Genomic DNA, 19,867 nt, shown 5'->3' on the forward strand with positions numbered 1-19,867 from the left:
TCTTTTAGGTTCATTTCTGGCTTAATTACGTTAAGAGAACAAGTTTTAGGGTGATGACTTGGTTTTTTCCATTGGTTGTCAGATTTTTAATCAGTCATTTTAAATGGAGGAGCTTCCTCAACACTGATTGCTACTATTTTCAAATTTCTATATATTTCTGAACTTAAACCGTGATAAACACCCACAAAAAGCCGAGAACAAATAGGGACATAAGAGCATCACTCACATCATTCACTCCAATAACCAAGATTACCAGCATTCTTCATATGTAATTATCATCAGCAGCATAGCATCTGCACCTCCATTACATCATATTCCATTAGCTGGATTCATGAGGAAAAGATTTAGTCGTAACAGGCCAAGAAAAGTAAAGAATGCCAAAGTTGATGTGGTTTTTGGCTACATCTGTAATTCTTATTTATTTGATTATACAAACATCAATATATACACGAACAAAAGACAGATAAGAACAGATTAAACAACAAGGCCTGAGATCCTAACACAGGTCATCATGAATCTTCTTGAGGACTTTTGTCAGATAGTTTGTGGCTGGTTTGACTGATGATATGATGTCTTCAATTTGACTCAACCTACAGAAGACAGCAATAATAAAACAGACACAATATCAACACGCAGTGTGAATACTTTTATCAAATGAACTTCACTGCAGCTGTTGGTAATATTTCCATTTCAATGTACCATGGATCACATGAATGATCTTGAGAGAACTGCTTTTGATTTAAATTTTGCCATTCTCAGCACCAATGTGAATTGCATTTCATCTACAGTATATAAGTGAAGATTAGTTTGAGGTCTATAGAAAACTGTGCGATAAAGTACTCTAGACATAAACAATATTTCTGTCCAACAGACTGAGTTACAATTAATATTACTTAAATATTTTGTACTTTTCTTTGATGGGTTAGATATGAGAAGCTGTTGTGTTTCACTAAACGCTGCCTAGAGACTTGATCATATTTCTTTCCAATAACAATCCTGTCTAATGGAGAATATGTTATCTCCACTCACAATAACAGACAACAACATTTTAACTTGTTGTGATATAAAAATGTTAATTGCTTTTTTGAAGTCCTGTATGTGAAGGGGCCCAAAGGGATAGTCTGGAGTGACCATCAGACTTAACTCAAACTTTTCCAGTGCTTTCAGACTTGAGAAGATGACATGAACTCTGACAAGGAAAAACAAAAACAGACTTTTCTAAAAGCAAGTCTGCATCAGAAACAAAGTTGACGCATGCTTCTGTTGTTTTTGGTCTTTTAGAGATTAAGACAATGTAAAAACTTACCGTGTGTGTGTACAGGTGAGCTTCAAGATGCGAAGCTTCAGTCCTCCCCACTTCTTCAGCCGGTGAATCTCCTCTCCCAAGAGCCTGAGACGACCCACCACCAAACTAATGTCATGAAGCATCTGTTGAGAAATTATCCAATAGCATTTAGACTTGTTCTGCTCATATATTATTCAGACAAGATGTTCTTACAATGCTAAACAATGTCTCAAAATATTAAAGACTGAATGTTTATATTTTGTAGTGTTAGTGTTTACTTCTGATATATGTCGGGTTGTTGGGTACCTCTGTGTCCATTGAGTTTGAGAATGATAGTATAGTTTAAGTAACTTGTGGACCATGCTTGCATGACATTCAGATTTTTCCACTTTAAAAAAAATTGTCAGGGGAGATCCATTCAAGTGGATTTTAAAAATGGAAATGTAAATTAAATAAACAAAATAGAAACATAATAAAATGTAATTTCATTTATAGTTCACTTACCATCCAGGTGCAACTGGAAGCTTACATCTATATTTCGCTCCACATCCTCAGTCATCCAGTCCTTTCCTGAAAGACAAGACAGTATTTTATGCTATTAGTGTGACAATAATGATGAAAAACTATTAGGAGCAATTATAAAGTGATAATCAACTCACCGGCAGGTGTTTGCAGGTTCAACTGCAGATGCACAGTTTTGTGAAGGAAGGTAAACACAGCCCCCTTTTCATTTGTCGCATCAAGAAACCACTCGTTCAAACTGAAAGACATATCATCACACCTTCAGGACAATACATACATACATACTTACACACACACACACACACACACACACACACACACACACACACACACACACACACACACACACACACAGACACACACACACACACACACACACACACACGCACACACACACACACACACACACATATATATATACAGTACAGACCAAAAGTTTGGACACACCTTCTCATTCAAAGAGTTTTCTTTATTTTCATGACTATGAAAATTGTAGATTCACACTGAAGGCATCAAAACTATGAATTAACACATGTGGAATTATATATGGAATTATATACATAACAAAAAAGTGTGAAACGACTGAAAATATGTCATATTGTAGGTTCTTCAAAGTAGCCACCTTTTGCTTTGATTACTGCTTTGAACACTCTTGGCATTCTCTTGATGAGCTTCAAGAGGTAGTCACCTGAAATAGTCTTCCAACAGTCTTGAAGGAGTTCCCCGAGAGATGCTTAGCACTTGTTGGCCCTTTTGCCTTCTGTCTGCGGTCCAGCTCACCCCTAAACCATCTCGACTGGGTTCAGGTCCGGTGACTGTGGAGGCCAGGTCATCTGGCGCAGCACCCCATCACTCTCCTTCTTGCTCAAATAGCCCTTGATGCCTTCAGTGTGACTCTACAATTTTCATAGTCATGAAAATAAAGAAAACTCTTTGAATGAGAAGGTGTCCAAACTTTTGGTCTGTACTATATAAGACATTTTGCTGCAGAGAACAACATTTTATGAAATTAGTTCAACAAAGGCATCAGTAAAGTATTAGAAAAAGTTTGTTAAAACACTTTTGAGTGATTCTGAGAATGGAGCATTGATGAATCATGATAAAATTCAAATTGGCTCTAAACATTAATGGTCAAAATTATTCAACCCCCTTTGTGCAGAATTAAAATCACCAATAATGCTGTCTGTAAGTGTTTAGAAGCTTCTGTCACCTCTCTACTACAGTCTTGGCCCATTCCTCGCCTGAAAAGCTTCCAGATCACTGATAATCTTTGGTTTTCACATTGCCACTGCTTTCTTTAAATTCAACCAGATATTTGCATTGAGAATTAAGCCTGGAGACTGAACAGGTCACTCAAGTACATTCTATGACTGATCCTTGAACCAAGCAGTAGTAGATTTGGATGTGTACTTTGGGATGACTGTCCTGCAGGAAAATCTCTGATCATCAGCTTCAGTCTTTGCACCAAAGGCATCACAGTTCTTTTCAAAATGGCCTGATACTTCAAAGAATCCATGATGTCCTTCATACAGTCATGATTTCCACTTCCTTCTACAGTAAAGAAAACCCATAAAAGGACTGATCCACCTGCAAGTTTGACGATGGAGATGGTGTTCTTCTGCTTATGAGCTTTGCCTTTTTTGCAGCAGACATACCGCTGATCCATGGGTCCAAAAAGTTCCAGTTTGGTCACATCACTCCATAAAACATTCCTCCAGAGCTCCACAGGTCTACACAAATGAATTTTATCAAGTTCAGGTTGGCCTTTTGTTCTACTTGATCAAGAGTGGTATTCTGCAAGATGTCTCAACATGAAGGCCATACTTGTCTAGTGTTCTTCTTACACACTGCATTGAAATGGTTTTCCTCCTTTCATCTGGTCATCTTGCAAGTCTTTGGCTGTACATTGAGGTTCTTCTCAGTTGCTCTGATTAAACATTTAATGATATTGTGCTTTTTCTTCAACACTCTCAAAGGTTTTCTGGTAAAACACACTTTAAGCTAAGGAATAAGGCTGAGAGCTGTGTTTCTAGGAACTTTCAATGTCTTGGAAATCTTCATATAGCCTTAGCCTTTCTAAAGTAATACAATATTTATACAGCTCAAGCTAAATCTTCTTAAATAGAGTTTCTAAAGGGTTAATTGTGTTTTGAGACTGTTTTATTCCCCACCATGCAGTGATTTAAAAACAGCAATGATAAATAGTAGTTGAATAATTATGACATAGCAGTATTATAAAAAAATCTTATAACTCAAAAATATTACATTATATATTGGCAATATAACTTTTAATATGCCAGTGAACTTTTATAGATGCAATTTTTATTTTATCCTGGATCTTCAGAAAAGCTTGTATTTGTAAAGTACTGCAGTCTCTGAGGGGTTGAGCAATTTTGATAGCAACTGTATATACATATATATTAGGACCGGGACTCGATTAAAAAATTAATCTAATTAATTAGAGGCTTTGTAATTAATTAATCGAAATTAATCGCATTTTAATCGCATATAAATATTTGACCTGAGAACAGTGAGAAGTTTTTTTTTTTTCACATGGATTTATAGTAAACCATTGAATAATGACTGAATACATAAGCTTAAGGAACAAAATATTGTTTATTTTTGTTCAACCAAGTCTAGCAGACCAGTTAAATTTTTGCCATTAAGTGTAGCAATAGCATATTTAGAAACAATTTAAAAATAGTACATTTCAGAAATTCAGGAAGCTTATAGGTGCTGGAACCTTCTGTAAAGTGTTTTTTAAGTAAAACACAATACTGTCAATTACATTCAGAACATTGGAAACACTGACTATTAGAAAACATCTCTCTGTTGCTTCAGAGGCCATAACATACTAAGTCCAACTCTCAATAACCTTGGCCAAATCAATAAAGAGTTCAACATAAACTGCCAGTTGCACCAACAAAATAATACATAGTTCAACATAAAGTGTAAAGTCCACGCTAGCTGCTAAATGTTTTGCGTTGAGGTGATACTTGAGGCTCGATGTGTGCTGCGGTGATGTGCGAACCATAGACAGTAAAAGAAATGGACACAGCGACCCCATTGCAACTCAATTGAGACAAATGAAGCCCAGTTTTAGCGTTTTTTAGCACTTCCGTTTCTGCCGCGCAGACTCAAACGAAGCTTGACGACGTCAGCAACCTGTCTGACAGATGTAAATCTTCTAAGTGGCTGTGCGTAAAAACTGCCATCGTTAATCTTGCAGAGACGGCGAGCTTGAGCGGGGAGTTCTTTGGCGTGAATGAGCAGGATTAAGTATTCTGATTAATTATTTTGTATAGTATTTTAAAATGTAACGCCAGTACGCCATATTAAGTTAATTGCCTGCGAGCTTCTCCACCTGTCTGTACGGTAATGCGACAGAGAGCCGAGTGGTTATGTCGCAATCGTTAGCCTATTTTTTACAAAAACTGTTTATACGGGGCCATAATGTAACATAAAAGGTAATGGAGCCCTTTATACATTGTCGTGTATCTTTAGAAATAAATAATGGACAAACGGAGTCTTTAAACGCCTCAGATGTAAAGTTATTCGCTGTGGAACCAAGGGGCAAGGAAATCGACCGGAAGTTGAAGTCGGGTGGGGGCTGCCATCTTTTAGCAGAACTTCACTTGCGTTAGCATTCCCATTGACTCCCATTCATTTTGGCGTCACTTTGACAGCGAATAACTTTACATCTGAGGCGTTTAAAGACTCCGTTTGTCCATTATTTATTTCTAAAGATACACGACAATGTATAAAGGGCTCCATTACCTTCTATGTTACATTATGGCCCCGTATAAACAGTTTTTGTAAAAAATAGGCTAACGATTGCGTCATAACCACTCGGCTCTCTGTCGCATTACCGTACAGACAGGTGGAGAAGCTCGCAGGCAATTAACTTAATATGGCGTACTGGCGTTACATTTTAAAATACTATACAAAATAATTAATCAGAATACTTACTCCTGCTCACTCACGACAAAGAACTCCCCGCTCAAGCTCGCCGTCTCTGCAAGATTAACGATGGCAGTTTGCACACACAGCTACTAGAAGATTTACATCTGTCAGACAGGTTGCTGACGTCGTCAAGCTTCGTTTGAGTCTGCGCGTCAGAAACGGAAGTGCTAAAAAACGCTAAAACTGGGCTTCATTTGTCTCAATTGAGTTCCAATGGGGTCGCTGTGTCCATTTCTTTTACTGTCTATGGTGCGAACGCTAGTTGGTGCTCCAGTATAATCGGTCCCGCCGAAACTAATCCAATGAGAAGCGTTCCGCGGTGCAAAAATACGTTATAAAAAATGCGGGAATTTTTTTTTCTGTAATTAATTAATCTTAGTTAACGCGTTATTTTTTGTGTAATTAATTAATCTCAATTAACGCGTTAAAGTCCCGGCCCTAATATATATATATATATATATATATATATATATATATATATATATATATATATAGTCTAGGCACAGGTGTCAAATAATAACAATAATATTAAACAATAAATGCAACATCTAGTATTTAGCAAAAATTCAAATGAGCAAACCACATGGGTTAAGCATGAAAGTATCATTTCTGCTGCTGGCGTGCTAGAAAAGAAAGCTAGCAATAATATTTAACAAAGCTGACCTCAAAAACAAATACCCGTATTTTCCGGACTATAAGTCGCACTTTTTTTCATAGTTTGGCTGGTCCTGCATCTTATAGTCAGGTGCGACTTATTTATCAAAATTAATTTGACATGAACCGAGAGAAATGAACCGAGATACATGAACCAAGAGAAAACATTACCGTCTACAGCCGCGAGAGGGCGCTCTATGCTGACAGAGATGCTGCTCTGTGCTCCTGTAGTCTACCACTGAGCAGCATAGAGCGCCCTCTCGCGGCTGTAGACGGTAATATTTTCTCTTGGTTCTTGGTTCTAAATAAATGCTACTTATAGTCCGGTGCAACTTATATATGTTTTTTTCCTCATCATAACACATTTTTGGACTCATGCAACTTATACTCAGGTGCGACTTACGGTACGTGTTCAAGGTTGTAAGATGATTCTTAAGGCTACTGGATTCCCCTTGCAACTTCTTCTGTTGGTTCTCCAAAGACCTCAGCTAAATCTCCAACTCACCAATTTCCCTAATAAGTTCAGAATTAAGTATTTAGCAAAAAAATGTATATCTTAATAATTTCCTATGGTTCTGACAGAAGCATATACAGTACCTCTCCTTTTTGGTGACAGCTGAATTAAGCCTATGCAAATCGAGAGAGAAGATTTGAGAGAAGAAAAACACAGACAAATCATTACATCTTTCTTACTAGATTCATGAAACCATATAGAAGCACAATACCCTCTTCCTTGGCTTTTAAGGCTGGTCTGGTTTGAGAAACATCGAAATGATCTCCCGTAATCATGGACTCTACAGATGCAAGTTCTAGTGTAGAAGAAGCAGGGAGTTATTTACCTGTCGGTATTAGTATATGATAATGTAGTACCCTTTATGCTCTACACATTCAAACATGGAATAGAGCCAAGAAGGAAATCCATACCAGTTTCGAAATCATTAATGCATCCATCCAAGTCTTCGATCGTTTCACAGGTCTGTTTAATTTTAGAAATCAGACTCTGTTTTGCATCCTGAATGTATTGGATGGAATACATATGCACAGTGGTTAAGACTTTTAGTCAAAGTGTATAGGCACTCGTGTATTACTTAAATTTAAAAGCTAATAAAAAGCTATTTGCAAATACAACATTTAACAGATAAACACTACCCAAATTTACAGCCTTTTCTTCTGGGAAAACAGACTGAAAATACTGATGACTGATGATCTTGCACTTACTCATTTCAATCAAATAAATTCTAGCAGCAGTAAATCAAGTTTATGGCTGTGATGTTTATATATATGAATAATGCTATTATTTTACATGTATTTTTTATGATTTAAAAAGGTTGTGTCCTTAATTTTGCCCTACTTAATTCCTGTTTTAAAAGTAAATGCACACAAAGGAAATAAAAGTGTGCTCCAAATAATGTCCTAGGGTATGTCCTACGTATCAGAGTTTTACAAATCAGAAGAAAAACGAAGAATATTTAGATTAAAGAATAAATTGGCTTTTTGAGAAATGATTTCACAAAATCAACATAATAAAATAGTCAAAACTGCTCTTACCTGTGTTGTTTTGATGAGCTCTGAGTACAAGTCTCTTTTCATTTCATGAGAAAGTGCTTTGCTTCTCTTTCCAAAGTAAGCTTTTCGCTCTTTCAACTTGGAGCAAAAGCTTTTTAACTGAGGAAAACAAACATACATGAAGCTTTAATCTCAAAGATAAACAATGTAAGCTGTGATTTTAATGCTTTAACATAAGATGACCCAATATTGTCTATGAAAACAACATACTTGCTCTTCAGAGAGAGTACATAACTCTTGCTCCATTAATGCATCCCAGGTATTTGTCTTGTTCAGGCATCTGTTCTTTAAGTCTATGAAGAAATGAATTACAAAAATATACATAATGTCATTTTTTATTAGGGCTGCATGATAAATTGTAAAGGAACATTCCTTAAATTGTCATGCGCATTTCGTCAGTAAAGCCGGTTCTGTGATTATTATTAAATCTCCATTCTCCATCACGTGTTTTCAGATGGAGTGGCATTCAATACACAGAGTGGTAGTTCACTGACAAGCTTTGATTATGAATGCGATATTGTGTAGCTTGTCAGTGAACTACAGCTCTGTGTATTAAATGCCAGCTTTACTTACAAGATGCGGGTGATAATCACATGTGATTTATCGTACAGCCCTATTTTTAAATATAAATATATAATTTGTGTCAGTTAAACGTGCGAGTGCACACACACACACACACATACACACACACACACAAATAAACAGGGGTAGTGTTTTTAGTGTCAGCATTATCAAATCCAGACTGGTACATACCTCTCTACTATCTCTGTGAGATTCTTACAGTCGTGCTCATATACTCTCTGCTTGGGGTGGTATATGTACTTCTCTTTGAGCAAATCCTCCATATTGCGTGTTTCTCCAGCTCTACACTGAAAAAGGAATGATGCGTTACAACCATCACATATGTTCACAAAGAGAAAAAGAGAAAATCAGACCACTTACACTGTCAGGAAGAGCACTTGGTCTAGATCTGTGGATAACAAAGTTGATACCAAAGTGGCTTAGGAACTCTTCCGTCCTCAAGTTTCTGGAAATAAAAGAATGAGACAAACAACTTTCCTTTTATATTGTCATTAGTGCTTTCCCATGCAAAACGTGTTAGGGTGTCAAAGCACACTTTTGCTAAACAATTCACACATTTAAAAGTATTATTCATGTTGGTTGCAATTACAATATGGCACGATTTACAGGGCAAAGTGCAACATTTATGGTTGTTCAAAGACCTAAAAGTGATAGGCAGCAAAAATCCTGAGCGTGTGTGTAAACAATGCTACCTTGCTAAAATCAAATGCATGATCCAGCGTCCCATCCATATGAGAGTCAAACTGAGAGTATTTGAGAGCTGTAAAGCAGATCACATTTTTCATTTATAAATACGCCACATTGAAATCTTCTTAATGGTGCATTTCTTAATGTGCATTTCACTTTGTCTGAGAACTGACACAAGTAACTCACTGGATTCTGACACTCCTGTGTCTTCAATTGTCTTTGCCCTGGGATTCGGAGCAGCATGCCTTGTAAAATTACCTTCCCACTGTACGGCAGCTTCATGACAGTCAAGCCCCTGAGGAGACAGAATCTTAGGCATTAGCATAATAATGCACAACAATGGAGCCCACGCTTAACACTTTATTACAGAACATCCTCCAAGCGTGTAGCAGGAAATACCAAGCAAACAAAGTATTAAAGTGAAAATTATTATCATTTTGTGCCTACCATGTCAAAAATGCAGACTTTCTTGGTTCGTTCTGCTGTAATAGGGTCTTCCTCTGGATGCAGCCTTTTAAAACAAGGACTCGTGCTTGTGTCTGACTCAAAGACATCATTCTCCAAAGGCCTTTTATATTTAGGTACAGCCAAAGAACCATCCAGTTCATCTTGCTTGTTAATTGGCCAATTTTCAAGACTCCCTGACAAGTCGTCACCGCTGCTCATTTCAGGGAACTCTTCATCATTAATATCGATTTTTTTGCAGTTGCCATTTTGTTCAGCAACCTCAAAATGTTTCTCTAGTTGAAGACACTGTAAATCATTAGTACTTATAGTTTTGTTAGGAGTTACATTTGTAGTTTGTTTTGGTAGTTTTGGTATGATACCACACAATGACAACCTTGATGAGAACGCCTTCTTTTTAAGACTAAAAGGTGTGTTCCTCTCATTTTGAACAGAATTGTTTATTTGCTTGACTTTAGGCGTGACATTTGAAGTTGGCTCATTGGAAATGTTTTCTTTAAGGGAATTCTCAGGGAGAGAAAAAGAAGGAAGAGGCGCAGTTGTGCTTCCTGTTATCACTTTTTGCTCTTCCTGGATACGCCTTGACATGTTGCGAAGCTCCATTTGAGAGTCAGCTAGACTTTTGCATGTTGCAGCTCTTCTGTAATGAAGGAATCAACTACAGATTCATTTGAGGAGGAACTTTGGTCCTTCTTAGACCAAAGTGCTTGACCCTCTTCTTCAATTCTAGAGCCACAGAAAGTCTTTATCAGTGCTTCTTCTTCATTAAAAGAAACACTCTGCTCTGTTTCAATGGGCATTGTAAGCACCTTAGTAACCTGCATATCACTGTCTTCATCAGTCGTCATCAAATTGCTTTGATGTGCCGTTTCACAATTTTTGTCCACTTGCATGTCAGCTGGGCCAAAGGATATTGTCTCTGTGTTGTTGCATTTAATGTTTTTGAAATCAAGATCAAAAACGTGTTTTGAGGGGAAGACATGGTTAATAGCACACTTGGTAGATACACTCACTTAATTTTGTTCTTCACTTGACACTGTGTTTCTAGAAAGAGATGTTGATGCCCAAAGTGCACTGTCATGCACTTTGATCTCTGTAGCACTTGCTGCCAATGTGTTTTTAGAGTCGATTGCTATTGTGTTGCATCCTGTTAGTTCCATTTCATCAACACAGGGAATAGCTAGATTTGATGCACTGGCTTGACTTGTCATTTCCATGCAGTCAGACTCATCCTGTGTTTGACAACTTTGCGCTACAGGCAACAGATTTCTCTCATGCTTACTTTCCTCACTGGATACAAAGCTCTTTAACATGATATTGCCGGAGAGTGCCTAGGTTATCTCCATACTGTCAACATCAGGACTGGAGGATGTAGATACAAGGTTCAAACTCTTCCTGGATTTACTGAATGGTTCGGCCCTCTTGCAGTTTTCACCCTCAAGCACAACAGTCAGACATTGTGTCATGTCCATGTCATCAGGGTTGGAGGAATCAGTCTGACAGTTATCAGCTTCAGTATTTTCAGGATCACACATCAAGGGCATCATTCTTACTCCTGACTTTCTTTGAGTCATAAAATCTTTATACTTTTGCTCACTGACTGGTCCCATGTATACCTCAGTCATCTCCATAGGTTCAACCACAGTGATTGTTTGATTAGCAGAGATTGGTGCTATTCTTGTACCTGTGATATCCACAGCACTCCCTAACCAGGTACGGTTTGGGTCAATGTTAATAGTGGTGCATCTTGTTAATTCCATTTCATCAGGACTTGGGGTAGAAATCTCATCAAATGTACTTGGTTGGCGTGTCAAGTCTGTACAGTCACTATCATTATGTTGAGCTGATGTACTTGTGGCAGGCATCAGAACGATTTCGCCTTTTTTCTTCTTGGAGGCTGGAAAAGCATTTAGCATTATATGCCCTTTGAATGCTTGAGTCATGTCCATCCCATCACTGCCTTCAGGTCCATATACTGATGTAAGAGGCCAGTTGATCCTTGAGTTGTTTAAAGGTTTGTCTCCATTGACCTCCTTGGCCTCTAGAAAAATAGTTTGACACTGTGTCATCTCCATCTCATCAGAATTTGGAGTTTGGGCTACTGGGAGGTGGCCCAATTTGTTGTGATTCATAATCAATCCATCTCCAACTAAATCAAAGCAGGGCATCTTGCTTACTCTGAGAACTGGATGCAGAGCTTCGTAAATAATCAGATTTATTTTGATCTGTTGTCTCTCCATTACTAATCATATTAAAGGAAGACATCCTTCTTACTGTGAGAACTGAAGGCTGAGCTTGCTCCTTCATACTCGTTGTGTGGTCTTTTTCGTGAACAGATACATCAAATGTCCTCATCATCTCCATTGCATCATCATCCTCAGGGAAATGATGGGATCTGTTGTGCTCCAGAGCAGCCTGGACTTTGCAACTGATATTTCCTGTAACTTTAACATTGATTGCAGTCTGGCTCAAAGTGAGCTCCGTGACATCTGGGATGTTTGAAAAGGCAGCTGTCATAAATGCAATACCTTTTTGATTTACAGAAAGAGAGGGTGTAAAAGACGGAGCATTAGCTTTGTTTTCAGTTACAACAGTGTGACTCTTGGCTGCCTCAATATCATCGTCTTTAAAACTTCCAACATGAGAACGCCTTCGTTGAAGTCCCAGAGGTTGTTGTGGGTTACCCTTGGCACCTGGATGTTGCTTCACTAAAAAAGATGGCAAGTGATTCTCCTTATCAATATCAATATCCGATGTGCTTGTATTAACTGAAATGAAGATATTACCAAGCTGATTATCTGTATAGTGGGGCTTAATGGTATTTACAGTGGGTAAGCTCATACTGGTGAGAAAAGCACTGAAGTCTGAGTCATTGTTAGCATTTTTCCTCTCTGCTTTTGCGTCATGTAGAAAATCCTTCTGACTTGCGACATTCAGATCACCACGGATCGTCTGAGCCATGTTGACGCTAAAAGCTGGGTTTGTCTGCTCTTCAATTTCATAATCCTTATCAATTGTGATTGTTTGACTCTGAGTAATATCCATGTATCCAGTATCCTCTCCGAGCAGCATTGTTCTATCCACAGTCATCTTGCAAGACTGGATCGGAGAAGAAATTCTCCTACAAAGTGAGAAAAAGGTCAAAATAATCAGTATATGTCAAAACAAGGTGTGTATCAATGACAAATTAATACAAAAACGCAGAAGTAGTTATTGACAATCAGGCTTTGTACATTCACACACTCAAAATGAAATGTCTGTGGCAGCATACATATACTTAAATCAAGGATATCTAATTGCAGAAGCTTGAAATTCATAATATTTTGCCTTTCTGGTCTTAGATTAGTACTTACCTTATGCTGGGACAGATAAAGAGGAGTGTTCAACAAAGTATCCGGGCCTGAAAGAAATGGAAAGGTTTAGTGTTCACTGTCTATGAAAATCATTTGCAGGAATCATTTAAATACCAATCATTAGACTGTGGTACAGTGAACATAACTTATTCTAATCATGTCAACACACCCCCATGTTGCATAAAACCACTTGCACTGTGAACAAGATTGAAAAACAATGTTTAAATTGGTCAGCAAAATTTGACATCTTTTCCATGAAAAGAATACATTTGATTTGGTGTATTCCCTCATCCACAAAATGCAGAATCCTGTCATTAGAGGAAAAAAAATAAAGTTACAGCTTTACAAATCGAACGCAATAGTAAATCGATGGAACGCTATAGTAATCATGTGCACGTTTTAGTTTATTTAGGGAACGAATTAGTAAATCGTGCACATGATTTAGCCTTATATTTTTTTCCTGCGTGTCATGTGCGGGGCTCCGTAATATATATATATATATATATATATATATATATATATATATATATATATATATATATATATATATATATATATATATATATATATATATATATATATATATATATATATATATATAGACCCCATAACTTACTTTTCATTTGGTCTATCTCCTCCTGAATTTAACAAAGCACAATAAAGTAAATTAACAATGTGCAAATGTTTTATACATACAACAGAATTATTTGATGCTCTACATTTGAGAGAACTGGTACACATAATCTTTAACCAAGAACCACAAATGAACTCAGGTAACAGGTTCAAAAGAAATAAGATGCTCACCAACTTGTATGTTTTGAATGGATGCCAGAACAGGAGATTCACTCTTTGCATCACTGTGAAATATTAATTGTATTATCTACACATGTAATTTTTGTTTGTATCTTCCAATCAGTGTATCAACATCACTGCACTTACTTTGTAAAGACTCTAACATTATTTGTAGTTGCAAAACTCACTCTTTGTGAATTTCTCCTCTTCTCAACAGGCTTGACAATTTCCTCCTGAATAAATATAAACAAAAAAATATATATATATATTTAAAAGAAACAAAAAAACAAACAAATAATATTTAAAACACTTAATCACCTTTTGTTCTTCTTGCTCATCTCCATTTATTTTCATAGATGTTCGAGCAGCTTTTAAAATCTGTCAGGGGACAATCAAGGGGCACTATAGTATGTCCTGAGACATTTATAAATATAAGAAAATTAAGAAGAAAAGGCTTAACATTTCTCAAAGGCTGTAACAGAGTAAATATAGGTAAAGTGGGACAACTATCGAGCAATCATTTATGTGTACATTCCTCCACTACTAAAAAAAAAAAACAATAATCCTAAACTAGTATGGAAAGATACTGAAGGATCACACACACACACACACACACGTTTGTTTTTGTAAAAAGTGGGGACATCCCATTGGCATAATGGTTTTTATACTGTAGAAACTGTATATTCTATCGCCCTTCACCAACCCTACACCTAACCCTAACCCTCACAGGAAACTTTGTGCATTTTTACTTTCTCAAAAAAAAAAAAACTCATTCTGTATGATTTGTAAGCATTTTGAAAAATGGGGACATGGACATGTCCTCATAAGTCACCCTCTCCTTGTAATACCTGTGTCATACCCATGTCATTATACAGAGTTGTGTCCTGATATGTCACACACACACACACACACACACACACACACACATATATATATATAGAGAGAGAGAGAGAGAGAGAGAGAGAGAGAGAGAGAGAGAGAGAGAGAGAGAGAGAGAAGGATAAATCTTGTTAATGTTTTCAACCTCTTCAGCTTCACCAACATAATGAATACATACCGAAGACAGTCTCCTTTTTGAGGATTTCACTGCCTCATTGCTAAAAAGAAGAAGAAGAAGAAGAAGAAAGAAAGATTAGTTATAAAAATTTTTTTTTTTTTTTTTTATATAACATATTGTGGATTTCACCTGGAAAGGAAACCAGTACTTACAAGACATGGACATTAATTACATGTATTTATTATCAAATGTTTTTATCCAATGCAAATTAAGAACATTGAAATATATTTTACAAGCCCAAAAAATACGTTTTTGTCAATACACGACAGTAACTAAATTATCAACTTCAAAATTTATTCTTATGTATTCTTCTTTACTCAGATGCATTTAATCAGTCATTATAAAATAATTCAATCATAAAAGAAAGACCCATAAGAGTTTACTTCCACAACTGGCAACAGTCAGTGATTTGAAATATACAACAAAGATGATGACAGGCGAGCTGAGCTTATTTCCAGGCTACTAAAGCCTAAACAAGTATTTTTTTTTTTTCTTTTCTGTGTTAATTCCAAGTGCCATAAAATCACTACGTTTCATATTATTACGATGAAGCTGTGATTTAAAAAAAAAATGAACGAAGGCTGCGCAAGGGTTAAGAGGCGAGGTCATAACTGCTAATACAATACATTTGCATTACAGAAAAGCAAAAGGAAAACGTTATCAAGTTCTGTTCAGTACAGTAAAAAACATAAAAGAACATCTGAACATTTAGAAAATGTGCAGGCCGACACAATAATGTATAACTTACGTAAGTTAATGAATAAGAGCAAGACTGCATTATTAATCCAAAGCTGCTTGTAGACTCGGTCTAACGTTACCTGCAGTAAATTGATACACTATGAGAGATCGACCCTAAATTCAGCTGCTCCATCTTCAGTTCATGTGAGTGATAACGTTACAGCTCACAAAATCTAAAAAAAAAAGTGAGGAACATTATATTTAGAATGAATAAATAAAACGTGTAAGGTGGTTTGTTAAAATCATTCTAAACGTTGTCTACACTTTAATAACACTTCTGTATTTCCACAGGCGTGTTTTGTTTTAGTGTGTGCAACGACTGTCAGGCTAGACATAACGTCATAGCAACAACAACAGCATTATACTATAGCGAAAACAAACAGCTCTCGACATTTCGATGATTTTAAACACGTCTTACTTTGATAAAAGACATATTTTCAGTTGAATAAAAAATTTATAATACGAAATACCAAAATTATTATTTTTTCTTCGTAAAATTTGAACTCAACCGCCGCGTCTCTTCGTCGCGGCAAACTCTGTGATTTTACACATGACGTGTCCCTTTCGCGCCTTCTAGTGGAGCGGAGAATTAATTATTAACAAAATATATCAAATGACCGTTTTATCGAGCTTTAGTTGGATATATTATCGATTTATGAATCTTACAACAATATATATTTGTTTTGTATAAAGACATTTAGTTTTAACGTTAAATACAAATTTCAGTGTAAAACACTGGTCTGGATTTGCAAAGGAGGCGGAAGTGACGTTATTTATTTTGAAAATTCGTCGCGCTGAAGTAAATCGGGACTTTTAAAACATTGCTCTAGTGATCCGCCTTAGCTTGGTGTGGTAAGTTTATTTTACAATCAAACCTTATTTTATAATAATAATAATAATAATTTCTGTTACCGTTGATTGACAATGTGAGGTCTTTTAGTAAAAAAAAATCGCATGGCATTTATGGATAGAAAAATGGGCAGTTGACTTGACAAGACACATAAGCGAAGTATGACATGAACTTGATGCGATCTTGTACTCTTGTATTGTACATATATACAATTCTATGATCAACGGAACATCATTTATTGGCATTATTTACGTTCCTTGTGGTAATGAAATTCAGACAATGTTTTATTATCTAATCGTCTCCCATCTGCGCCATCAGTATTTTGCTTAAATATCATCATAGTAAATGTGATTGTTTGCCCAGACAGCTGCATTCAGACATGAAGAGAGTTCAAATAAAAGACACAGCGATTCCTGCACAGCCCAGTATGACATCCAGAGCAGCACAAGTCAAGAACGACACAGAAAATAAGTGGGTATATTTGTTAAAAGTTATGCAAATATTCTCTTCACTGTAAATGGCATTTTTTTTAATATGCAAGTTATATAATATGTTTTATGTTTGTTTGTTTGTTTTAGGAAGAATCAGTACAGATCTCTGAAAGTGTAAGTACCCACTTATGTGTGAAATTATTTAATATGATTAAATTAAAATGTAGTTATGTTCATATAATACTGCTGTTTAGTCCAGGGGTCACCAGACTCGTGTCCTGCAAGAGTGTTGTCTGTAGGAGTCTAGTCTGTTTGAAAATATTAATGCATACTAATTTGATTTCCTCAGGCCATCTACAAGATATGGCCCACAGAATGACATAAGGGAGCAGAATAGAGTCCTGACTTCAACAAACGAAGACCTGCTGAGACAGCTTGAGGAGATGAAGGTTATTACACTAATCGTTGATCTAGTGTTTTACTCAAATACAGTAATTGTTTTATGGTGCACGCTGATATTTTAGAACAGTTGTTGTAGTCAGTAGAGTCAAATAGATGTATGTTTCTGATGTTTCTTAAGGGAACTGTGACTGACCTGGAGCAGCGGTACACAGACCTCCAAGGAGAAAATCAAGACATTCAAAAACAGCTGCGAGACTGTCATGTCCTCCTTGTTGCAGAAAGCCTCGACCCAGGTAATGATTTATTTGAACTCTGTTGGATTGATGCATGAAGACGTTGTTGTAGTCTAAACCACCTCAAATTCAGTTTCAGGGGAAAGGTTGGGCCAGACAGCTCAACAGAAGGAAGAACAAAGGAAAGAAGTTATGGTAACTATTTTTTTTTTTTGGTTTATATAATATAAATAACTTTTTAAATAAAAATACATGTTATATGCCACACACATGCACACACATATATATATATATATATATATATATATATATATATATATATATATATATATATATATATATACCTATATATATATATATATATATATATATATATATATATATATATATATATATATATATATATATATATACATATATATATATATATATACCTATATATATATATATATATATATATATATATACATATATATATATATATATATATATATATACATATATATATATATATATATATATATATATATATATACATATACATATATATATATATATATATATATATATATATATATATATATATATATATATATATATATATATATATATATATATATATATATATATATATATTGGAGACTGTGAATGTGTAAAGCCTGTATAATAGTGTCTAAACAAGTCGATAAAAAAGGAAACAATAGCAATAATTTTTCTTAAAATTCTTTGATTCTTGGAAACATGAGATGCTAATAAATGGACCCATGGTCACTGCAGGGACATATAATAGGGATTGAATCAATATTGGACAGTCATCTGTAGTGCTGTCACACCAACTTACCAAGTGCTTTTATGGTCTGATTACTTTTGTGTTACTGTGTTGAAGATGATATAAGAATGCATTCTGAAACCCAAACGAAGCCTAATTCTTGTCTATAGCATGTTTTACATGGAGAATCCATCCTGACAATGTTGTTTAGTGAAGGGCTAATGTTAAACCTAGGCTATGGGAAATCGACTCTCAATTAATTATTCATTTTGTTTCTTCCAATGGTAGACGGTTTCTAAAAATCTCCTAAATGAGCTGAAACTGTTTGGTGAGACGGCACAAGAGCATGCAGCAAATTTACTGGTGAGTTTTTTTAATATTCAAAAATACTGGGTTATTTATCCTGATTTGAATGTCCTGCGGCACTGACCAGACATTAATACAAATGTTTCACTAAGACTGATTTATATGAGGATGAAATTACACACATTCTGCTCTGCTGGGCTAGAGGCTGTATAATTAATCCTAATGCCAGGTCCACAGCTGATAAAATATTCATTTGAAATGTTCTAATCCTTCTAAATGTTATTGAGTGTGCCTCTCCAAAACTACTGGAATCTGGCCTGACCTAAAACGGGTTCAGTGAGGACTCTGTCAGTCTCTGTTTGCTCCTCTGTGAATGCTTGTAGGAAGTGGAGAACATCATGAGGGACCTGACGGAAGCGCATGAAAAGCTCCAGCAGGAGAGGGCATTGTTCACTTTGGACGTGGAGGAAATGGAGAGAGAGCTGGGGGAGGCGGAGAGACTCTTGATGGAATAAATGAAAGAAACTCTTTTACTGGGCATAAATACTGCAGTGCCGTATGGAGTTGTTCGGAGACCTGTCAGTCTGAGAATGAGAAGCATTTGGGCAAAAGTGTAACACACCGTTGCATTTACAGGAACATACAGCTCATACCATTTTTAAGAATGCTTTATGATCAGAATGATTCCTGTTTTGTCTTCTTACAAGTTAAGATATTAGTATAAACAATTTTCATGTACCTCTAGAACGGCAAGGCACTTGTTAAATGATGCTTACCGTATTATTGTTTTCATTTGAATATTTTGTGCAAACATGACCTTAAACTTTATTAAATATTAAACTGGCTTTAACAAGAGACAATTCTCTCTTTTACATAGTGCCATGTCATCTACTTCCATCATAGTATCTGAGACAAAACGACGCCAATTAAAAGTAATAGTTTAATATTTCTAAAGTTAAACTGAGTATGCTTAATAAGCATTGTCCCATTTGACATGGAGACTCAAACCATAAACCCTTCGTGATGTTTTGAGGGAAGAAAAGACATTTTATGGACAATAAAACGTATCTTTCTTCATTCAGTCACTTTTTCCTTATGATGCATTTTTCACAGAGCACATCAAGACTGAATTGAATTCATTGGCATTCAAATGAAATGGTCCTGAACCAGGTAAAGGAATAGTTCAGCCTAAAATGAACATTTGCTGAAAAT

At 35.9% G+C, this 19,867-nt stretch overlaps 2 protein-coding genes across 4 annotated transcripts; one reads left to right on the forward strand and one right to left on the reverse strand.

The window, feature by feature from the left end:
• Positions 1-389: 389 nt before the first annotated feature.
• On the reverse strand, positions 390-15,802 carry LOC127948961 (kinetochore scaffold 1-like). Its single transcript, XM_052545846.1, is given in 28 exon segments — positions 390-590; positions 710-782; positions 993-1,189; positions 1,307-1,428; positions 1,564-1,673; positions 1,790-1,855; positions 1,945-2,045; positions 6,833-6,937; positions 7,022-7,062; positions 7,151-7,233; positions 7,349-7,436; positions 7,973-8,089; positions 8,201-8,231; positions 8,233-8,283; positions 8,744-8,859; positions 8,933-9,002; positions 9,004-9,017; positions 9,265-9,332; positions 9,446-9,554; positions 9,707-12,845; positions 13,078-13,124; positions 13,345-13,385; positions 13,694-13,715; positions 13,882-13,934; positions 14,058-14,102; positions 14,188-14,247; positions 14,927-14,966; positions 15,675-15,802. Coding segments are annotated over 20 exon segments (2,277 nt in total). The 5' UTR covers positions 10,328-12,845; positions 13,078-13,124; positions 13,345-13,385; positions 13,694-13,715; positions 13,882-13,934; positions 14,058-14,102; positions 14,188-14,247; positions 14,927-14,966; positions 15,675-15,802; the 3' UTR covers positions 390-496.
• LOC127949219 (small kinetochore-associated protein) lies at positions 15,708-19,736 on the forward strand. 3 transcript variants are annotated; one of them, XM_052546251.1, is made up of 8 exons: positions 15,708-15,808; positions 16,882-16,985; positions 17,093-17,119; positions 17,295-17,394; positions 17,526-17,640; positions 17,714-17,775; positions 18,638-18,712; positions 19,039-19,736. In XM_052546251.1, exons 2-8 carry the CDS (start codon positions 16,894-16,896, stop codon positions 19,168-19,170), a joined length of 603 nt encoding a protein of 200 aa, XP_052402211.1. In that variant the 5' UTR covers positions 15,708-15,808; positions 16,882-16,893; the 3' UTR covers positions 19,171-19,736. The 3 variants fall into 3 exon arrangements, with proteins under 3 accessions (XP_052402211.1, XP_052402209.1, XP_052402210.1); XM_052546249.1 differs by lacking the exon at positions 15,708-15,808 and adding an exon at positions 16,363-16,516 and having other exon boundaries at positions 16,878-16,985; XM_052546250.1 differs by lacking the exon at positions 15,708-15,808 and adding an exon at positions 16,409-16,516.
• Positions 19,737-19,867: the final 131 nt, after the last annotated feature.

This window comes from Carassius gibelio, chromosome B1 (genome assembly GCF_023724105.1).
Source record: "Carassius gibelio isolate Cgi1373 ecotype wild population from Czech Republic chromosome B1, carGib1.2-hapl.c, whole genome shotgun sequence".
Lineage (NCBI taxonomy): Eukaryota > Metazoa > Chordata > Actinopteri > Cypriniformes > Cyprinidae > Carassius > Carassius gibelio.